An 18,456-nucleotide genomic window follows, 5' to 3' on the forward strand; every position below is an offset into this window, starting at 1 on the left:
TTGGGGGTGGACTACGAGCAACCAATGATGCTCTATTGTGATAACCAAGCTGCTATCAACATTGCACATAATCCGGTTCAGCATGACAGAACTAAGCACATTGAGGTTGATAGGCATTTCATAAGGGAAAGAGTCTCTTCAGGAGAAGTTTGTTTACCATTTATCACATTAGAAGAGCAACTAGCTGATATCTTGACCAAGGGAGTTCCCAGGGGGAAATTGACACACTATATAAGCAAGCTGGGCATGATTGACATCTATGCTCAGCTTGAGGGGGAGTGTAAAGAGACTGGGCCGAATGGGCCCTAACGGCCTCTTATGTGATATCCTTTATTTTATCTTTTATTTTATGTTGATGGGCCTCACTTAATGGGCCTGTTATTTGTTCTTATTTTTATTTTCTTTATGTAACTGCCAAGCTGGCCGCCCACTTAAGGGTATACTTGTCATCATCAATTTGTTTTAGAGATTAATAAAAAATAGGGTTAGAGGAGAAGGAAGACTTATTCGACTTTTTCCTCTCTTACCTCTTCTCTTCGACATACACAGCTCTGAAGCTCTTGCACTATCATTCAGATCTGATTTGTACTGTTAATCACTGTTTTTAAACCTGATATTAGAGGACTGATTCACATCTAGGTTCAAAAGAAGATGGGAAGTTTCACTAAAATAGGCAAGCAAAACTGTGACTATTCAAAAGATAGGGGCAGTAAGGAAGGTCAAATACGTGGGCTACAAGACAAGGGACTGACAGCAAAAAGATCTTTTGCCCAGGTGTTAGTTTCTGGAGCCAACAATTCAAACAAGTTACAACTGTCATTTCCAAAAGGAGAAACCAGTAGGGCCGAGGACTTTGAACCGGTTTATAAGAAGGTTGAGCCGTTAGGTCAAGCTGAAAGGGGTGGCTCTTTAAAACCTCACGTGACTGAGGATGGACTGATGCTAGACAAGTTTATTCATCTAGCATCGTCCTCTTTGAGCTCCTCTAAGGCTTCAAAGAAGTCGAACCAGAGAACAAGTTTGCTTCAGTGGGTTCCTTTGAAAAACCTGTCGCGACCTTCCAAAGATCGTCGCAATCCAAGATCAGTTTGAAGGCGGGACCCAGAAAACCTGGATACAGAGATGTCTTCTGAAGATGAAAGTGACTTTGGTTCAGACACAGACGACACAATCAGTATAGGAAGTGTAAATTTGAAGGATTCGAAGGACTTGTGGGAAGATGAAAGCTTAAACACTGCTATTCTATTCCCAGAGGAAGAAATATGTGTATTGGAAGGTGGTGGAAAAGGGGAGAAGCGAAATAAGGTGGAGGACAAGGCTGACAACTTAGAGACTTCAACAACTGATCTGCCACACAAGGATGAAGGGAACTTAGCAGCAGCTTTAAAGGATGATCAGGGTACACAGATTCTTGCAAACAAATCCTTTCCAGAAAACAGGCAAGTAAAGAGTTTCGGCTTGGAGAGGCAGGATTCTTCTTTGAAGGTTTACAAGAAAACACCCAGAAAAGAAACTGTACCAAAGCCTCCCCCAAATGTAGGGACTGATAAGGCTTGATTGAACCAAATTTACCCCAACAACCAAATCAAACAGAGGGAAGGAGTTCTGATCAGAATTCTATCACTGATATTCCAACACAACCTGTTGACTTTTCCCCTCCTATCAGGCCAGGTATGTTTGTCCATTCAGGTTTTGTTACTAATTGGGGTTTTGTGCCTGAAATAGGTACCTTGGCATCACAGCTGGAGAGAACAGCCAGAGGTGAAGGAATAGAAGTTGAAAGGGTGAGGTTAGAAACAGAGGAAGAAGTTTCTTTGTTAGAAAAAAGACAGGTGGAGGCTTAGAGAGTAACTGTTGTGAGAAGAAAGGACGGGGTAAATCAGTGATGTTAGGAAAAGAAACAATTATCAAAAGCAAAAAGAAAAAAAAAAGGTCCGAGGTGGAAAGATTAATTTCAGACATAGAAGGGGACTTAGAATTTAGTGGAAGAGGGGAGAGGAGGAAGGCTCTAAAGTGAAGGACAATGGAAGGTGTGGAGGGTATCTTTCTACAATCGAGTTGATGAAGATCATTAGCTGGAATGTGAGGGGTCTAGGAAGTGCAAGAAAAAGGAGGGTGATAAAAGATCTGTTAAAGAAGGAAAGGCCTGACATTGTATTGATACAAGAAACCAAACTAGCTGAACTAGACAGAAAATGGATTAGAAGTGTGTGGAAAGCAAGGGGTGTGAGTTGGTGCTCAACTCCCTCTTGGGGAGCCTTTGGGGAGATAATTACTCTTTGGAGAGAGGATGTAGTAGAACCATTAGAGGAGATGATAGGTAATTTTTCTGTATCACTAAAGTTCAGGATGATGAAGGATCATTTCATTTGGGTATTAACCAATGTGTATGGGCCGAATAATTATAGAGAGCAGAATGAACTATGGGAAGAACTCTATGGAATTCAAGGACTTTGGGAAGGCCCTTGGTGCTTGGGTGGAGATTTCAATGTAATAAGGTTTCTCAATGAGTCAAATAATCCCCAACAACCTATAACAACTAGCATGAGGAGATTCAATGAATTTATCAACAATTGTACTTTGAAGGAGTTCCCTATGCTACATGCTAGCTTCACTTGGTCCAATTTCCAGGAGAATCCATCTTGTTCAAAACTGGATAGATTCCTCTTCAATGAAAGTTGGGAAGCACACTGGAGGGGTTTGGTGGCTAGAGCTCTGCCTAGAGTTACCTCGGATCATTGCCCTATAGAGTTAGGCCAAGAGACTTTTGGGATTGGACCTAAACCCTTTAGGTTCGAGAACATGTGGTTGACACACTCAGACTTTGTGCATAAAGTGAAGGAGTGGTGGAGAGAAGAGATTAGGGGAGTTAAGTGGAAAGGGGTTAGATTCCACAAGAAATTAAAAAGTCTGAGATCCAAAATAAGAGATTGGAACAGAGATGAATTTGGGAGATTGGAAGAGTTAAAAACCAGATTGACAGCCCAAATCGAGCATTTAGATTTAAAGGAACATCAAAGGACCATGAGTTCACAAGAAAGAGAATTGAGATGGAAGTTGAAGAAGGATTTGGAAGAGGTCCTATTGAGGGAAGAGATATCTTGGAGGCAAAAAGCTAGGCATCAATGGATCAAAGAAGGGGATGGGAATACCAAGTTCTTTCATGCTATGGCCAATGGGAGAAGGAGAAAAAATTTTGTGACCAAGATTGAGGTTGAAGGAGTAGAAATTGAGTCACAAGAGGAGATAGCCAATTGCTTTGTAGCTCACTTCAAATCCATTTTGAGTAGGTCGCTGGAGAGAAGGGTGAGAGTGGAAGATCTAGATTGGCCAGGTCTATCAGTCGGTGAGGCAGCTTGGTTGGAAAGAGACTTTGAAGAGGAAGAGATAAGACAAGATGTCTTTGTTAAAATACTGGTTAAAGAGTGTTTTTTCTTATGTTTTTTATTTCTATTAGTGTTGCAGGGGTATTATTGTAATTCCCCTTGTCTTTATGTTATGTTCAGTCGCCCTAATATAAATATTAAAAAGTTGGCAGCGCCAGCAACTTTTTGATGCTCTCAAATCTCTCACCTCTCTTCTCTCTTTCTCTCCTCTATCTTTTCTTCACTTCAGTTCTGGACAAGATGGTATCAGAGCAGGACTGTTAGATCTGAAAGAAGAGATCGAGCAAACCTTTTTCTGTCTTCTCCCTTCGCCAGATCTAGATCCAGATTCAGATCGGACTGAAGTATTCTCTCTCCCTTTCTCTTTTTCTTTTTTTTTTTCTGGTCGTGTGCCAGAACAGAACCTGTAATAGGTTCAGTCTGTCAATGTGAGGCAAACAGTCCCTCCTCTTTCCTTTTTTGTGGGATTGGCTGATCCCTGTAACAAACTGTAGGTTGGTGATGACCTTTATATGCTGCAACAGCAGCCTTCTGGTGAACTTGTAGGTCAGGGGATGACCTATATAAGCTGCAACAGCAGCCACACTTGATTTGTAGGTCAAGAGAGGACCTGTACATACTGCTACAACAGCCATACAAGATTTATGGTAGGCTAGTGATGACCTGTAAGTTCGGTAACAGCAGCTGGTTTTGTTGAAGAACTGAGTTCTAAAAGAAGAGAAAGGAGTGCAGTGGTGTCATAACCGACAGCAGCTTTGTGACGTGGTGACTGTAGTACTATAGTTGACCTAGAAGGTGGCTGCCTGGCTCTTTTATTATTCCAGGTGCAATTTTTTTCCCCCAAAATTAACACCGTGTGTGAAAGGGAAATAAGTTCGATTGTTCAACCTCTTCTAGTGTGATCTAGACTACCTATCATGAATGGTGACATATGTTGGGACCCTTATGGGAAACCAAAATGTCAGGAATTGAGCAAGAAACAAGGTTCAGACCTGCATAAGACGCTAAGCCAGCAAGATCCAAGAAAATTCATTGCAGCAACCATGGCCACTCAGGAGACCCAGCCTGCTACTACTACAGTTCAGACATACACAACTGGTTCTGACCCTAGGGAGGATATCGTTAATTCCTTCCGTGATCATTTAGAGCTTTATGGTAGGGCAATTCGCCAAATGGATGCCCTCCTCCATCAACTTCATATGCGTCTACATCAGGTAATTCTGCCACAGCTCTCATTCCTCTAACTCTCCTTGGATAATTGATTCTGGAGCATCAAAACATATGACCGATAAGTCTACCTACTTTCAGACCTATCATCTTCTCTCTGGAAGAGACAAAGTCAGGCTGGCTGATGGTTCATTCTCTACCATAGCTGGTCAAGGGACTGTTTCTCTTCCCTTTTGCCCTACACTCTCTGATGTTTTACATGTTCCTCAATTCCCTATTAATTTGTTTTATGTTATTAGTATAACCAATTCTTTAAATTGTTCAGTAACCTTCTTCCCTTCTCATTGTGTAATCCAGGATTTGGACTCGGGGAAGGTGATTGGTAGAGGGCGTATGGTGGATGGTGTCTACTTGCTGGAGAATAAGACTGGCCTTGGAGCCACTGAGACTAAGAGTCAATCTAGTAAGAATCAAGCCTATTTATGTCACAATCGTCTTGGTCATTTATCCTTTGATTCCTTAAAGATTGTGTTTCCAGAGCTGTTTAAGTCAGTGGCAGTGTCAGAGTTGATATGTCAAACTTGTCAATTGAGTAAACATTGTAGAACTAATTTTTCTTCGAAGAATACTAAATCTGAATTTCCTTTCCATATTGTTCACTCTGATGTTTGGGACCCAGTCACTCTACCATCTAAAAGCGGCTACAAGTATTTCATTACCTTTATTGATGATTATTCCCGGTATACATGGGTATACCCCATGAGAACTAGGGACGAAGTACCAAAAATTATCCAAGACTTCCAAAGAATGATTTTCACCCAATTTCAAACCGAAATCCAGATCTTCCAGTCTGATAATGCCAAAGAATACTTACATAATGACCTTACGAAGTTCTTTGCTTCACATGGATCTCTCCACCGTAGCTCCTGTGCTCGAACACCACAACAAAATGGTGTTGCTGAAAGAAAGAACCGACATTTTCTTGAAGTAGCTCGGGGACTATTGATTCATATGAACGTCCCCAAATGCTTTTGGCTTGAAGCTATCCTTTGTGCTGCCTATCTCATTAACCGTATGCCCTCTCAGCGGTTAGAGTACAAAGCCCCACATCAGCTTTTGTTTCCCAAGGCTCATCTTTTGTCTATTCCTCTCCGTGTTTTTGGTTGCCGTTGCTTCGTTCAAAACCTGTCACCCACTCGTGGGAAATTAGATCCTCGTGCTATTCCTTGCATATTCTTGGGATACCCTTCAAATCAGAAGGGGTACCGGTGCTTTGATCTCGTTTTTCGGAAATGTCATGTTTCCATGGATGTCACCTTTTTTGAGAGTGAACCTTTCTTTCCTGTTTCTCCTCAGAGGGAGTGTAGGCATGAGGACAAACAGGTTCAGAACCCTCCTCTACCTCAGATTCATCTCCCTCCTCTACATGATCCTCCTCCCTTCCGTGTTTTCTATCGTCGTCATAAAGGCCAATCAAGTTCAAGAGCTATGGAGTATCAAGAAGCTATATCACCAATTGGACATCAAGAATGCATTTCTAAATGGTGATCTAGAAGAAGTGTACATGGTACAACCTCCTGGTTTCCAGGCTCAAGGTAATGAACAAAAGGTTTGCAGATTAAAAAAAGTTTTTATATGGCCTAATACAGTCACCAAGAGCCTGGTTCAGCAGATTCCAAGTAGTTGTGCAACAAAAGGGCTACAAGCAATGCCAATCTGACCATACATTGTTTGTGAAAAGAGAGGAAGGAAAAATTGCAGCCCTAATAGTGTATGTTGATGATATAGTTGTCACTGGTGATTGGAAAGATGAAATTCAAAGATTGAAGGGATTTCTTGCTACTCAGTTTAAGGTGAAAGATCTAGGTCCTCTGAAATACTTTCTTGGAATTGAAGTTGCCCACTCACAAAAGGGTATCTTCATTTCTCAAAGAAAGTATGTCCTAGATCTGTTACAGGATATAGGAAAGTTGGGGGTGAAACCAGTTGATTCCCCTATTGATCCTAATCACAAATTAAGTGATTTCCCAAGTGAATCTATCAAAGGTGTGAAGCAATTTCATAGGCTTGTAGGAAGACTGTTATATCTCTCCATGACTCGACCAGACATTGCTTATGCTATGGGTGTTCTTAGTCAATTCATGCATGCCCCTAAGACCTCCCATCTTGAAGCAGCTGAAAGAATTCTCAGATACCTTAAGAAATTCCCAGGTGCAAGTTTGTTATTCCAGAAGCATGGACATCTGAAGGTTAAAGTATATACTGATGCAGATTGGGCAGGATCACTAGATGATAGGAAGTCTACCAGTGGCCATTGTACCTTTGTGGGAGGAAACCTAGTGACTTGGAGAAGCAAAAAGCAAAATGTGGTGGCTAGATCTAGTGCTGAAGCTGAATATAGAGCAATGTCTCATGGAGTGGCTGAAATAATGTGGTTAAAACATTATTGAGTGAATTGGGATTTACAGTTGATGGAACTATGACTTTATATTGCGACAACAAGGCAGCCATAAATATTGCTGCAAACCTAGTACTACATGATAGAACCAAGCACATTGAAGTAGACAAGCATTTTATCAGAGAGAAGGTTGTCAAAGGGAAAGTGTGCACTCCCTATGTCAGGTCCGAAGATCAACTTGCAGACATCTTCACAAAAGGGCTACATCATTTGCGGCACAATGATTTATGTGACAAGTTGGGCATGATTGACATCTATGTCCCAACTTGAGGGGGAGTGTTAAAAGACTGGTTAAAGAGTGTTTTTTCTTATGTTTTTTATTTCTATTAGTGTCGCAGGGGTATTATTGTAATTCCCTTTGTCTTTATGTTATGTTCAGTTGCCCTAATATAAATATTAAAAAGCTGGCGCCGCCAACAACTTTTTGATGCTCTCAAATCTCTCTCCTCTCTTCTCTCTTTCTCTCCTCTATCTTTTCTTCACTTCAGTTCTGGACAAGAGTCTTCTCTATGGATAGGTCAAAGGCTCTTGGACCAGATGGCTTTACCATGGTTTTCTATCAAGAGTGTTGGGACATTATTAAAGAAGATCTGTTTGAGGTGTTTAGGGAATTTGAAAACAACCATGCGATTAGTTGAGGAGTTAATGCCACGTTCTTAGCTCTCATCCCAAAGAGATCAGATGCCAAACACCCTAAAGATTTCAGGCCGATTAGTTTGGTGACCAACATCTATAAGATTGTGGTAAAAGTGCTTTCTTTAAGGATTAAAAAGGTCCTTCTGTCTCTCATTACTTAAACCCAAGGTGCTTTTGTCCAAGATAGGCAAATTGTAGATCGGATCCTTATAGCAAATGAATGTGTGGAGGAAATGAGGAGATCCGACAATCAAGGTTTTATTTGTAAGCTGGGCATTGAGAAGGCCTATGACTCAGTGGATTGGGATTTTCTATTAGAAGTGCTAAGGAAATGTGGATTTGGGGATACATGGTGTAGGTGGGTGAGCGGATGCATAACATCTTGCCAATTTTCAGTTCTAGTTAATGGAGGGGTCAAGGACTTCTTCCCAGCATGTAGAGGGCTCAGGCAAGGAGATCCTCCTTCCCCCTTTTTGTTCACACTTGTGGCAGATGCGCACAGTAGAATGAGAGGTTGGAGGATAGGCAGGAATAATGTCATAGTGACTCATCTTCAGTTTAATGATGATATCATCATCTTTTGTGAAGGGGGAGATTTAGGGAGAGTGAGGAACCTAAAGATCTTATTAAATTCTTTAAGTCTGCTTCAAACCTATCGGTTAATTTTGACAAAAGTTGTGTGGTGGGAATCAATTTGGAAGATCAGGAGGTAGAGGCTATAGCAGGTTCTCTAGAGTGTTCCATATTTGATTGGCCTTTAACCTACTTGGGCCTTCTGTTAGGAGCTAACCCAAAAGAAAGTTGGTTCTGGTATCCAATTGTGGGAAAGTTTGAAAAGAGACTGGCTACTTGGAAAAAAAGTTACATTTCGATAGGGGGTAGAGTGACCTTGATTAGGGCGACACTTGCTAGTCTTCCGGTTTACTTTCTTTCTGTATTCAAGATACCCTCAAGGGAAGCTAAGAAGCTAGTAAAGGTGATGAGGGATTTCTTGTGGGAGCCAGGGGAAGAGAAGAAGGATCACTTGATTAGGTAGGAGATAGTCAGTAGGAGTAAGGAAGAGCGGGGATTAGGATTGGGAAATCTAGTTCTTAAGAATGAAGCTTTACTAGGGAAGTGGCTTTGGAGATGGCCGTTAGAGAGAGAAAGGTTATGGCACAAGGTGGTGAATAGTATTCATGGCTATTTGCAAAATAGTTGGGATGCTGGGGTATCTCGACGGGCGACTCTTGCAACACCCTAGAAAGCCATTCACGGAATTCTTTTCTACCCCATTTTCTCAATCTGGTCAAGTATGATGTTAATTTTGGACACAACGTTCTTTTTTGGGAAGACATTTGGGTGGACAACCAAACTCTTAAAGACCTTTTTCCCTCTCTTTACTCTCTTTCCCTTTATAAGGAAGAGTCGGTTTCCACTTTCCAGTTTTATTTCCTACTTAGATTCTTCTGTGGCCCTAAACTGGGATTTTGGTTTTCGTAAAGGGTTATGTGATGATGAAAGTGCTTGTGTTTCAGATTTATTGTCTTAACTTAAGTCTATTTGTTTAGATCCCCTCAAACCTGACACAAGAATTAGGAACCCTAACCCGAAATGTTTGTTCACTTGCTCCTCTTTCTTCAAGTCCCTTTATTCCACTTCTGCACCTCAAAATTTCCCAGTTAAAGAATTTTGGACTAGGCCCATTCCCCCAAAGATTGTTTTTTTTTTTTTGTTGGGAAGTTTATTATGGTAAGATTAACACCTTTGAAAACCTACAAAAGAGAAGACCAAATTGGTGCTTATTCCCTAATTGGTGTGCTCTTTGTAAATCTCTAAATGAGGACTGTTACCACTTACTGATCTCTTGCTCCTTTGCTACGCTTTATGGAATTGGATTCTTATGTTGTTTGAGTGTAGGTGGAACCTGCCATCTGATACTAGTTTGTTGTTTAGTCTATCTATTTTTGAATGGCACACAAAGAGAGGGAGAATTATGTGGAAGTGCATAAGAGCAGCTCTGTTGTGGACAGTTTGGGAAGAAAGGAACACCAAAATCTTTTGTGAAAAAGAAAGGAGCTTCTTGGAAATTAAAGAATGTATTTTGACACGGGCAATTCAGTGGCTGAAAACTCTAAAGATCTTTGATGCATACTCTTTTGATGACCTATGGAGAAGCTGGTTAGCAGTGGCTAATACTTCTACCAGGAAGGACAAAGATGGGGTTGAATGGATGCCACCAGGGGAGGAGTTTATCAAGCTGAACTTTGATGAAAGTAGCCGAGGAAATCCAGGACCTTCAGGCATAGGAGGACTGCGGAGAAACAAAGATAGTAACGTGATATCTTTGTACTCAGGTCCAGCGGGTGTGGGAGACTCTTTAAGGGCCGAATTACTGGCTTCTGCAAGGAATCCAGCTTGCAAATCAGCTAGGCATAGAGCATCTGATTATTGAAGGGGATTCCCAGGTGATAGTGGGTTGGCTGAAGGATCCAGACACTGTGATTTGGGGTTTTAGAGATCTTCTCAAAAAGGTTAAATGGTTAACAAGGAATATGACAATCAGAGTTCAGTGGGTAGGCAGATCAGCAAACTCATTGGCTGATTCACTTGCAAAACAAGGGGTTTCCCGGGATCCTTTATTTTGGGCCTCAATGTAATTTCTTTTGTACTTGTAATTCTGTAATTAGTTTTAAAGGAAAGATCGCATCTCGTGCCTTTCCACGGGTTGCATGTAATTCTTATTTGCTGGTTTAATAAAATTTCACTCATTTATCAAAAAAAAAAAAGTGGATAAATATCGTACTTCAGTACTTCCAGAAATGGTGGAGGCTCTAGTTTGTTGGCAAGATTGGTTAGAAGCTCCAACTACAAAAAGCAAGTTAAAAATTGGATCTTGAAGCAGTTATTCTCTCTCCTATATGTTTCTGTTTATTTATATGTTTTGTTTCTAATATGTGTTTTTGGTTGTGCATTATTATGCTTTAGAATTGGATCTTGAAGCTGCTGCTACCTCTCCTATATGTGTGGCTTCTACAACTGACACTAACCGAACATGTAAGTTATGGCAAATGGTCTATAATTAGCTTATTTGATTTGCAAAATATTTGTATTTATCTAATTTGACTAAGCAAATGACTTGTTTTAGGATATTGGAGCATATGCCATGCATCTAGTTTGGACGTTTTTGCTTCACAGGTATTTTTTCTTATAATATTTTTTTTATAAAATATTTGCTTATAAAATTTGAATTGGACTGGAGCTAGTCCATTTATAATGGTTTATATTGGACTGGGTTGGGTTGAACCAATGTCTAGTATATTGACAGAAGATAAGATTGGGGTTGCCAATGGACCATGTTTGGGTTGGACACAATCTGAATTAAAACCAATTTGAACAAGTTGGACAGTCCAATAAGACAGTGGATTGGACCAGTCCAATCTGGTCCAAGTTGAACATGTTGAATAGTCCAATAAGACAGTGGATTGGACTAGTCCAATCCGGTCCAGGTTGAACAGTCCAATCAGACAGTGGATTGGACCAGTCCAATCCAGTCCAGGTTGAACAGCCCAATAAGGCTTCCTCATGATGTAGTGGAGGCAATGGATTGGAGTTCTCATCTGACTTGACATTGTTGGCTTCTTTAAACTGTAGCCAAGGTACAGGGTTGGGGTTTTCATTAGGCTCCACTCTTCTGACTTCACACTGTGGGCTAGTATCAGTTGTGCTTTGAGGTTCAGCAATTACCTCAATACCTTGATCATTGGACTCAGATACTCTATCAGAAAACCTTGTCGTTTCTTCAACTTCAACTGCAACCAGGTTTTCCACAATGACATCCTCCTTTTCTGCATCCATAGGTTCAATGGTGAGAATTGGTTGCACAGCATTGGAGTTTTCATCAAGCTTCACACTTCTGATTTCTCCATGTTGTAAACTAGTTTCAGTTTTTTCAACCATTTCTGAGATCTTCTCTTGAGAACCAACATCAGAGGCCTCTACAATCTTCTCAGCTTCTGATTCACTCTTCAGTTACTGTCATAACAGATGCATCATCCACTTTCTACAGTCTTTAATGGTGGCTACCTGAACTAACCCATAAAGAAAGTTATAAATCAGTTAGTCTTTGTCCTGGGTTTCTTTTTTTGGGTTGGTGAACCGGCACGAAAAGATTTTTTTTAATATCAAAAAGCTAGTTTTGGTTCTGGGGTTTCTATTCTTTTTTAGTTTGTAGTGGAAGAGGTTCTGAATTTGAGAAAAAATGATGGAGGCGGAAAAGGAGAGAGATGTGGAGGGAAATTGGAGTTCGGAGATTCTGAATGTGTAGAAGACTGAATTGGGCTTTCTTTTTTATTAATTCTGGAAAGAAATGCTTGTACTTTGGTGCTTTGGGAGCATGGGAGGATCTTCTGTAGCAGAAGCTTGAGATTTTAGCCTGGAATGGGGAAAAACTGTGTTTGGTCACTGTTCTGTGAGACTGATATGGATGGAAAAGTTCTTAGATACACAGAAGTTTTTATCATTCAGAATTGTCATCTCAGAAACAAAAACTGTGTTTGGTCACTTTCAAGGAACAATGGCTACTGGAAAGTGGAAGCTAGCCAATAAAGTATGTGAGTGTACACAAATTGGGGGGAGAGAGTTCTCAGATGACATGCATATCTTATTTACCTTTCATACTTTTTTGGTTCCTTTTTGTCTAAATCAGTCAGCAGTGTCTAAAATGCACCAATTTCTTATCTTCTCTGATTTTATTCTGGACTTTGTTCTTATTCAGCAAAGATAGAGAGCCATTCTTGAATTTGATGTATTAACTATAGATAACTTCAGTTTCTCTGGATTATTAGCAAGCTCCCATAATCATATTATTTGATATTTTGTTTGGAATCTGTAACTGTTTTTAAGTTTGTGGTTATGTAGGATGTTATTTTCTGTATTTGTTCCTTTTATTGTATTTATGCTTTAGCAATGCTTTAACAAATAACAACATCATGTATATTGGAATTTTTTTAATGTTGGAAAAATATATTTTCTTTCAATACAAACCACTCATCTTCTTAATTGTGTATCCCTGTTTTCTCTTCATTAGGTTTGATGTACTCAGGTTAGAAAGGTTGGTTTGGCTTAACTTCAGTCTTCAGGTAGTGGAGTTGAGTAATTTTCATTCACTATGGCAAAGAGATCACAGAGATGCCCTGCTCGACGTGAAAAGGACCAATCTGGCTGTATGTGGGGTTTGATTAGTATTTTTCAATTCAACCAAGGTCGTTTTACTGGAAAACTTCTATCAGATACAAGATGTTCAGGCAGAGAAAGTTGGACCAGTTGAATCATTAGAAGAAGCGAAGCTGTCAGAAGGAAGAAACTGGCATGTCAAGGCAATGTGAAGAGCTTGTCATTCACAAACAGATTCAGAAACTGAACATGCATAGATTCTTTTGGAGGAAGAAATCTCAAGGTAGAAACCCATTGAAGAGAGGTGATAGTCCTTTAGCTTCAAATAAAATTGTCATTTTGAAGCCTGATGATGCATCTGTTATGACATATCAGCTTTTATTGCATCAGGCATTTGATGGTATCAGCTTGTAGCACTGTATGACCCAATCTTTTGTTTGGTGAAGTCCACCAAGGTGGTGAAACAAACTCTTAATATGGAAACCATTTTGTTTATTTTCTAAGAAATTAAGGAAATAATTTATTCCTTATTGAGTATTATTTTCTGAGGAAAACATTTTGTTTCCCTTCATTATTTTAGTTGCAACCAAAATATTTTCTAGGGAAAATGTTTTATGAGAAAAACATTTAATTTGGACCGGATTGGGTCCAATCTGGTCCATTTGCATTTCAATTGGATTGGATTGAATCCAGTTTGTATGGGGTTTGGACCGGATTTGGTCCAGTCCATTTGTAAATGGACCAATATTGGATTGGACCGGATTAGACCAAATCTAGTCCAATTGACACCCCTATTCACACACTTTGGGGTTTAAGGCACCTTTCAGCTTGCTTTTTCCAGATGGGGAGATATTTCATATACCTTTGAGAGTCTTTGGGTGTGTCTCCTTTGTTTACATTCTTGGTCCTCATCGCAAGAAATTGGATCCTAAGGCCAAGAAATGTGTTTTCCTTGGGTATGCTCAAAACCAAAGGGGTATTGTTATTATGATCCAGTGTTGGGGAGCAGGTTTGTCACAATGGATGTTACCTTTTTTGAGTCTACTTTCTTTTTCTTGGGTGGTTCTCCTCAGGGGGAGTGTTTTGGGGAGGAGAACTCACAATTTGTCCCGATTCCTGTGTCATTTATTCCTTCATCTGATCCACCCATTCCACCATCAGCAGCTATAGTCCCACTACCTGATCCACTACGACCGGCCTCACAGGTCTATCAGCGCCACTAGAAGAGGGTTGACTCCACACATGCTCAAATAGAAGAACCTGCACCACTCTCCGTTGGTCCATCTGAGATCCCAGGTTCGGCTGATACAATTCCAGGTATTTCCCTTGAGCCTGAGCCTGTTATTTCCCTTGATAATGATGTTTCTATACCTAACACTATTGTGGCAGTTGATCCCACTGATCTTGATCTTCCCATTGCACTCCGCAAAGGGAAGAGAAAGTGTACAACCCATTGCATTTCACACCATCTCTCCTACAGTGCCTTATCACCCACCGCGCTTTCCTTTCTTCCTTGGATTCTGTGTCTATACCCAGGAATGTCAGTGAGGCTCTCTCCAAACCTAAGTGGAAACTAGTTATGTAAGAAGAAATGGAAGCCTTGGTTAAGAATCAAACATGGGAAATAGTTGATCTTCCTACATATAAAGAGACAATTGGATGCAAATGGGTGTTCACTGTGAAGTACAGGGCTGATGGAAGCATAGAGAAGTACAAGGCAAGGTTGGTTGCAAAAGGGTATACACAAACCTATGGTATTGATTACCTGGAGACTTTTGCACCAGTTGCTAAGATGAGCTCAGTTCGGATTCTCTTGTCCCTAGTAGCTACCTATTCATGGCCTCTATTCTAGCTTGATGTTAAAAATGCTTTCCTTAATGGTGATCTGCAAGAGGAGGTATATATGGACATTCCAACTAGATTTCATGAGAATGTTGGTAAGGGAAAAGTTTGTAGGCTGAAGAAATCACTATATGGTTTGAAACAGTCACCTATGGCATGGTTTGATAGGTTTAGAGGAGCACTTATCTGTTTTGGGTACATAGACTCAATTTGACCATACTCTCTTTGTAAAAAGGAGAGAGGCACTCTCGTTAGTATTGATTGTATATGTAGATGATATAGTTGTTATAAGAAATGATCTGAAGGAGACTGATGCACTCAAGAAGTCACTATAGCAAGAATTTGAGATCAAGGATCTAGGGGAACTGAAATACTTTCTGGGATTGAGGTTGCAAGATCCAAGTATGGGATTTTCATATCTCAGAGGAAGTATGTGTAGGACTTACTACAGGAGATTGGGAAGCTAGGAACTAAACCAGTTAATACTTCTATTGACCGAAATCATAGAATTAATGCTTTGGATGGTGAGTTAGTTAAGGATGTGGAAAGATATTAGAGGATGGTAGGCCGACTACTATATTTATGTATGACACGTCCAGACATCTCTTATGTTGTTAGTGTTGTGAGCCAGTATATGCATGCTCCTCGGGTTCAGCACTGGGAAGCCATTGAGAGGATACTTGCATACCTAAACAAGCATCCTGGTAGAGGGATTCTTTTCTCAAACCATGAAAATTTAAAGTTGGGGTCCTACATAGATGCAGATTGGGCAGGTTTCTTAGATAACAGGAGATCTACATCAAGGGTATGCACCTTTATGGGAGGAAACTTGGTTTGATGGAAGAGTAAAAACAATCAGTTGTGGCTAGATCAAGCGCAGAGGCTGAATATAAATCTATGGCTCATGGTGTTTCAGAACTACTTTGGGTGAGATCTCTACTGAGTGAGATTGGAATAAAAGCTAAGGAGCTCATGATGCTATATTGTAACAACCAAGCTGCAATCAATATTTCCCACAATCCAATTTAGCATGACAGGACCAAACACATTGAGGTTGATAAGCACTTCATAAGATAAAGGGTGACAACTAGAGAAGTCTGCTTGCCTTATGTCTCCTTCGAACTACAATTGGTTGATGTCTTCACTCAAAGGGGTTGCAAAGAACAAGGTTGAATACAATCTATGCAAGTTGGGAATATGTGACATTTACTCCCAACTTGAGGGGGAGTGTTGAGGTTTAGATAAATTGTGTAGTCTATAGTGGTAGTTTTTGATTATTTATTGTTTAAAAGGAAGTGGGGACCACAACACTCTTGTTGGGTCCTTTTTGAGCAGTTATTTTAATTGTTTTATGCTGTTTTATGTGTTAGCCGCCCTATAAGGGCATATTGGTCTTTGTATTCTTTATTATTTTAGACTATAAATAATAGTGAAGAGGGCGGCCAACATTATTGCTCTCTTTTCTCTCTCAAATCACTTCTCTTCCTTTTCTCCTTTCTTCTCTTCTTCTTCAAGAAATATTCTTTTCTTTTACAGATTTTTATTTCAGCACTTTTCTACTCTAGTGTTGGGAAGGGACCACACCTAAGGATGGCAACTGGTCAGGTTTTGGTGTGGGTGTTGCTTCACTTTGTCCCTGAGTCTAGTGAACCTAACCTCTTAATTAAATTAGACTTCCCTAATAGGGATTCGCTGTTGGGATAGGACATGGCAAGACAATAAAGTGGGGAAAAAGAAAATAAAATACAAGAAATGTTAGGAAGCAAAAGATGCATCACCCTAAATTCAGTAACACTAAAAGATAGGTCAATCTTTGTCTTTAGTATGCCTTTTTCCTGGGGTGCACCATGCCTAGAGTGGTGCCAAAGTTGGGTGATGAATCATTTTATTGCTCAGAGAGAGAGAGAGATATTGGAAGGGGGCTTGTCCTTCTAGCATCCTGCCCTGCAGTAGTGTCTGCCTCTCTTAGGAGGAAGGAAGGAGGTGCAGTCCATTCTCTTGCCCTCATGCATAAGACCCTATTTAGGGTAAGTGGGTATTAATGTTTTTCTTTCTTTTCCCTTTTCCTAGTAGATACTACAAGCTTGCATGGTGGGCTTTAACAAAGCCAACCCTGAAATTAATCCAGAGGTCAATTTTTAAGAAACCAATCATCTCTACCCATGAAAAAAATTACAGAAAACCTTTCCCAGATCACCCATTTAACTGGCTTGCCATGCCTAACCAATGATCCTTGATGCATTTCTTATGAATAATAGAAGCAAGGATGGTAACTGACAAGATGTTTCTTATGTTTCAATTCTTGCCACTCTTTGACAGTTATATCTTACATGTCACAGAATTGGGGGAAAGTGGAAAAAGAACATAAGATGGATAAAAATCACTGATAAAAAAAACATAAGATAGATAAAAATACCATGCTTTTAGAATAAATGGGTATTCACAATTAGTGCATTGCATCATAGAACTAGAGATTGTACATGGTGTTCATCTGACTGACCTCATAATTCTGGTAGATTCTGTTCTAAAACTGTTATACGAGGTCTTCTAATCCCAGATATTTACAGTATAAGAAAATCACAGGAAGACTAAAAGAAAGATATTATTTATTTCCAAATACAAGCATACATTACTTTTAAGGCAGGCTCGAACATAGCCTTTTTGAGGTAGACACTTTTTGTGAAACACTGAATGGTAGAGAATTACTGCATCAGAGAAGAATAGGAAGGAGTTAGAATTTGATGGGAATGATTCAAGATCTTGGATGGCCTTTAAAAAATTTTGTTTAGATATTGTTACCATATGTTCCATCCTCCTCCCTTCTCCAATAACGCCGCAATAGTAAATCTCTCCTTCTCACTCCCCTGCAAAGTGCAAACAAACTGTGATATAAACACCAGGAACCATGAAAGAATTCTCTCTAAGAACTGAAATAAAAAAGAGGTTACAGAACTGACCAAGGTAACCAATCACCAGTTAATTCTTTGTGAATAATATCAGTATGACCATCAAGATGCTCAATCACGCTACCTTGGTAAACACAAAAGTCCCATCTACCAAAGAAAGATACACAATTAAGTATAAACTTTATAAAGGAGACTCCATTTTTGAGTAAAAGAGACCGATGATGGGTGCACATTGATGCAAGTGTTTGATTATTAAAAGATAATATTGTTTTCTCCCCTCAGTTGTTCCTATGAACAACCTATTAATTTCAATCTCGTTGCGACTTTTTTAAGCACCATGTTTCTATGAATTACAATTTATAATAGTGTTGCATTTCTTGACATTATTTTTTTATTAGTCATTTCTTGACATTATCAAACTGTATGATTCATACTTCTCCATGGAAGCTTGTGTTAGCTTTTACAGATTACTTTCCCAAAACACTTGCAAGACACCATTTAAGATGTAACCTCCCTACCACAGTACATGCTTATCAATCTGTCATCCAATATTGTTACATGTGGCCCTCAAATATGTTCACATGAATTACCTTAAGAGTCTGGCTCTGGAAATCTGCTTCCAATTTATTTCTTTATTTATATATTTCCCCCAATTGGAATCTAGCTCATATTTGTTGGTTATTCAAATGTCTCAGGATAAGAAGCTCATGCAATTTTATTAGTTTCTCATCGTCATATTCTTTTTTTCTTTTGCAATAGGTAGCTCATTGACTGCATGGCCCAGGTTCATGTAAAGCAGTGTATGGAAGATAAGCAGGCTCCACTATAATATAAATGATATAATCCCTTTTACATAGTTCTTCATAATATAACAAATTTAAAGTCAAATAAGAGATAAACTCCATCC

The 18,456-nt window shown here is 39.7% G+C and overlaps 2 protein-coding genes across 2 annotated transcripts in view; one reads left to right on the top strand and one right to left on the bottom strand.

Annotated features, from left to right (window-relative positions):
- LOC104594872 (protein ENHANCED DISEASE RESISTANCE 2-like) overlaps positions 1–18,456 on the bottom strand; it is a 49,906-nt gene that overhangs the window by 22,468 nt on the left and 8,982 nt on the right. The window contains exons 9-11 of the mRNA XM_010255401.3: positions 17,601–17,696; positions 17,443–17,507; positions 17,277–17,348 (exon numbers count right to left, since the gene is read on the bottom strand). Coding sequence (XP_010253703.1) covers positions 17,277–17,348; positions 17,443–17,507; positions 17,601–17,696 — 233 coding nt within the window. The remainder of the gene's footprint in view (positions 1–17,276; positions 17,349–17,442; positions 17,508–17,600; positions 17,697–18,456) is intronic.
- LOC148801907 (uncharacterized) lies at positions 990–18,427 on the top strand. The gene is made up of 2 exons (XM_088897291.1): positions 990–1,671; positions 18,309–18,427. The coding sequence occupies exon 1, from the start codon at positions 1,123–1,125 to the stop codon at positions 1,555–1,557; it is 435 nt and encodes a 144-aa protein (XP_088753417.1). The 5' UTR covers positions 990–1,122; the 3' UTR covers positions 1,558–1,671; positions 18,309–18,427.

Source organism: Nelumbo nucifera, chromosome 2 (assembly GCF_055504915.1).
Source record: "Nelumbo nucifera cultivar China Antique chromosome 2, China Antique-T2T, whole genome shotgun sequence".
Taxonomy (NCBI): domain Eukaryota; kingdom Viridiplantae; phylum Streptophyta; class Magnoliopsida; order Proteales; family Nelumbonaceae; genus Nelumbo; species Nelumbo nucifera.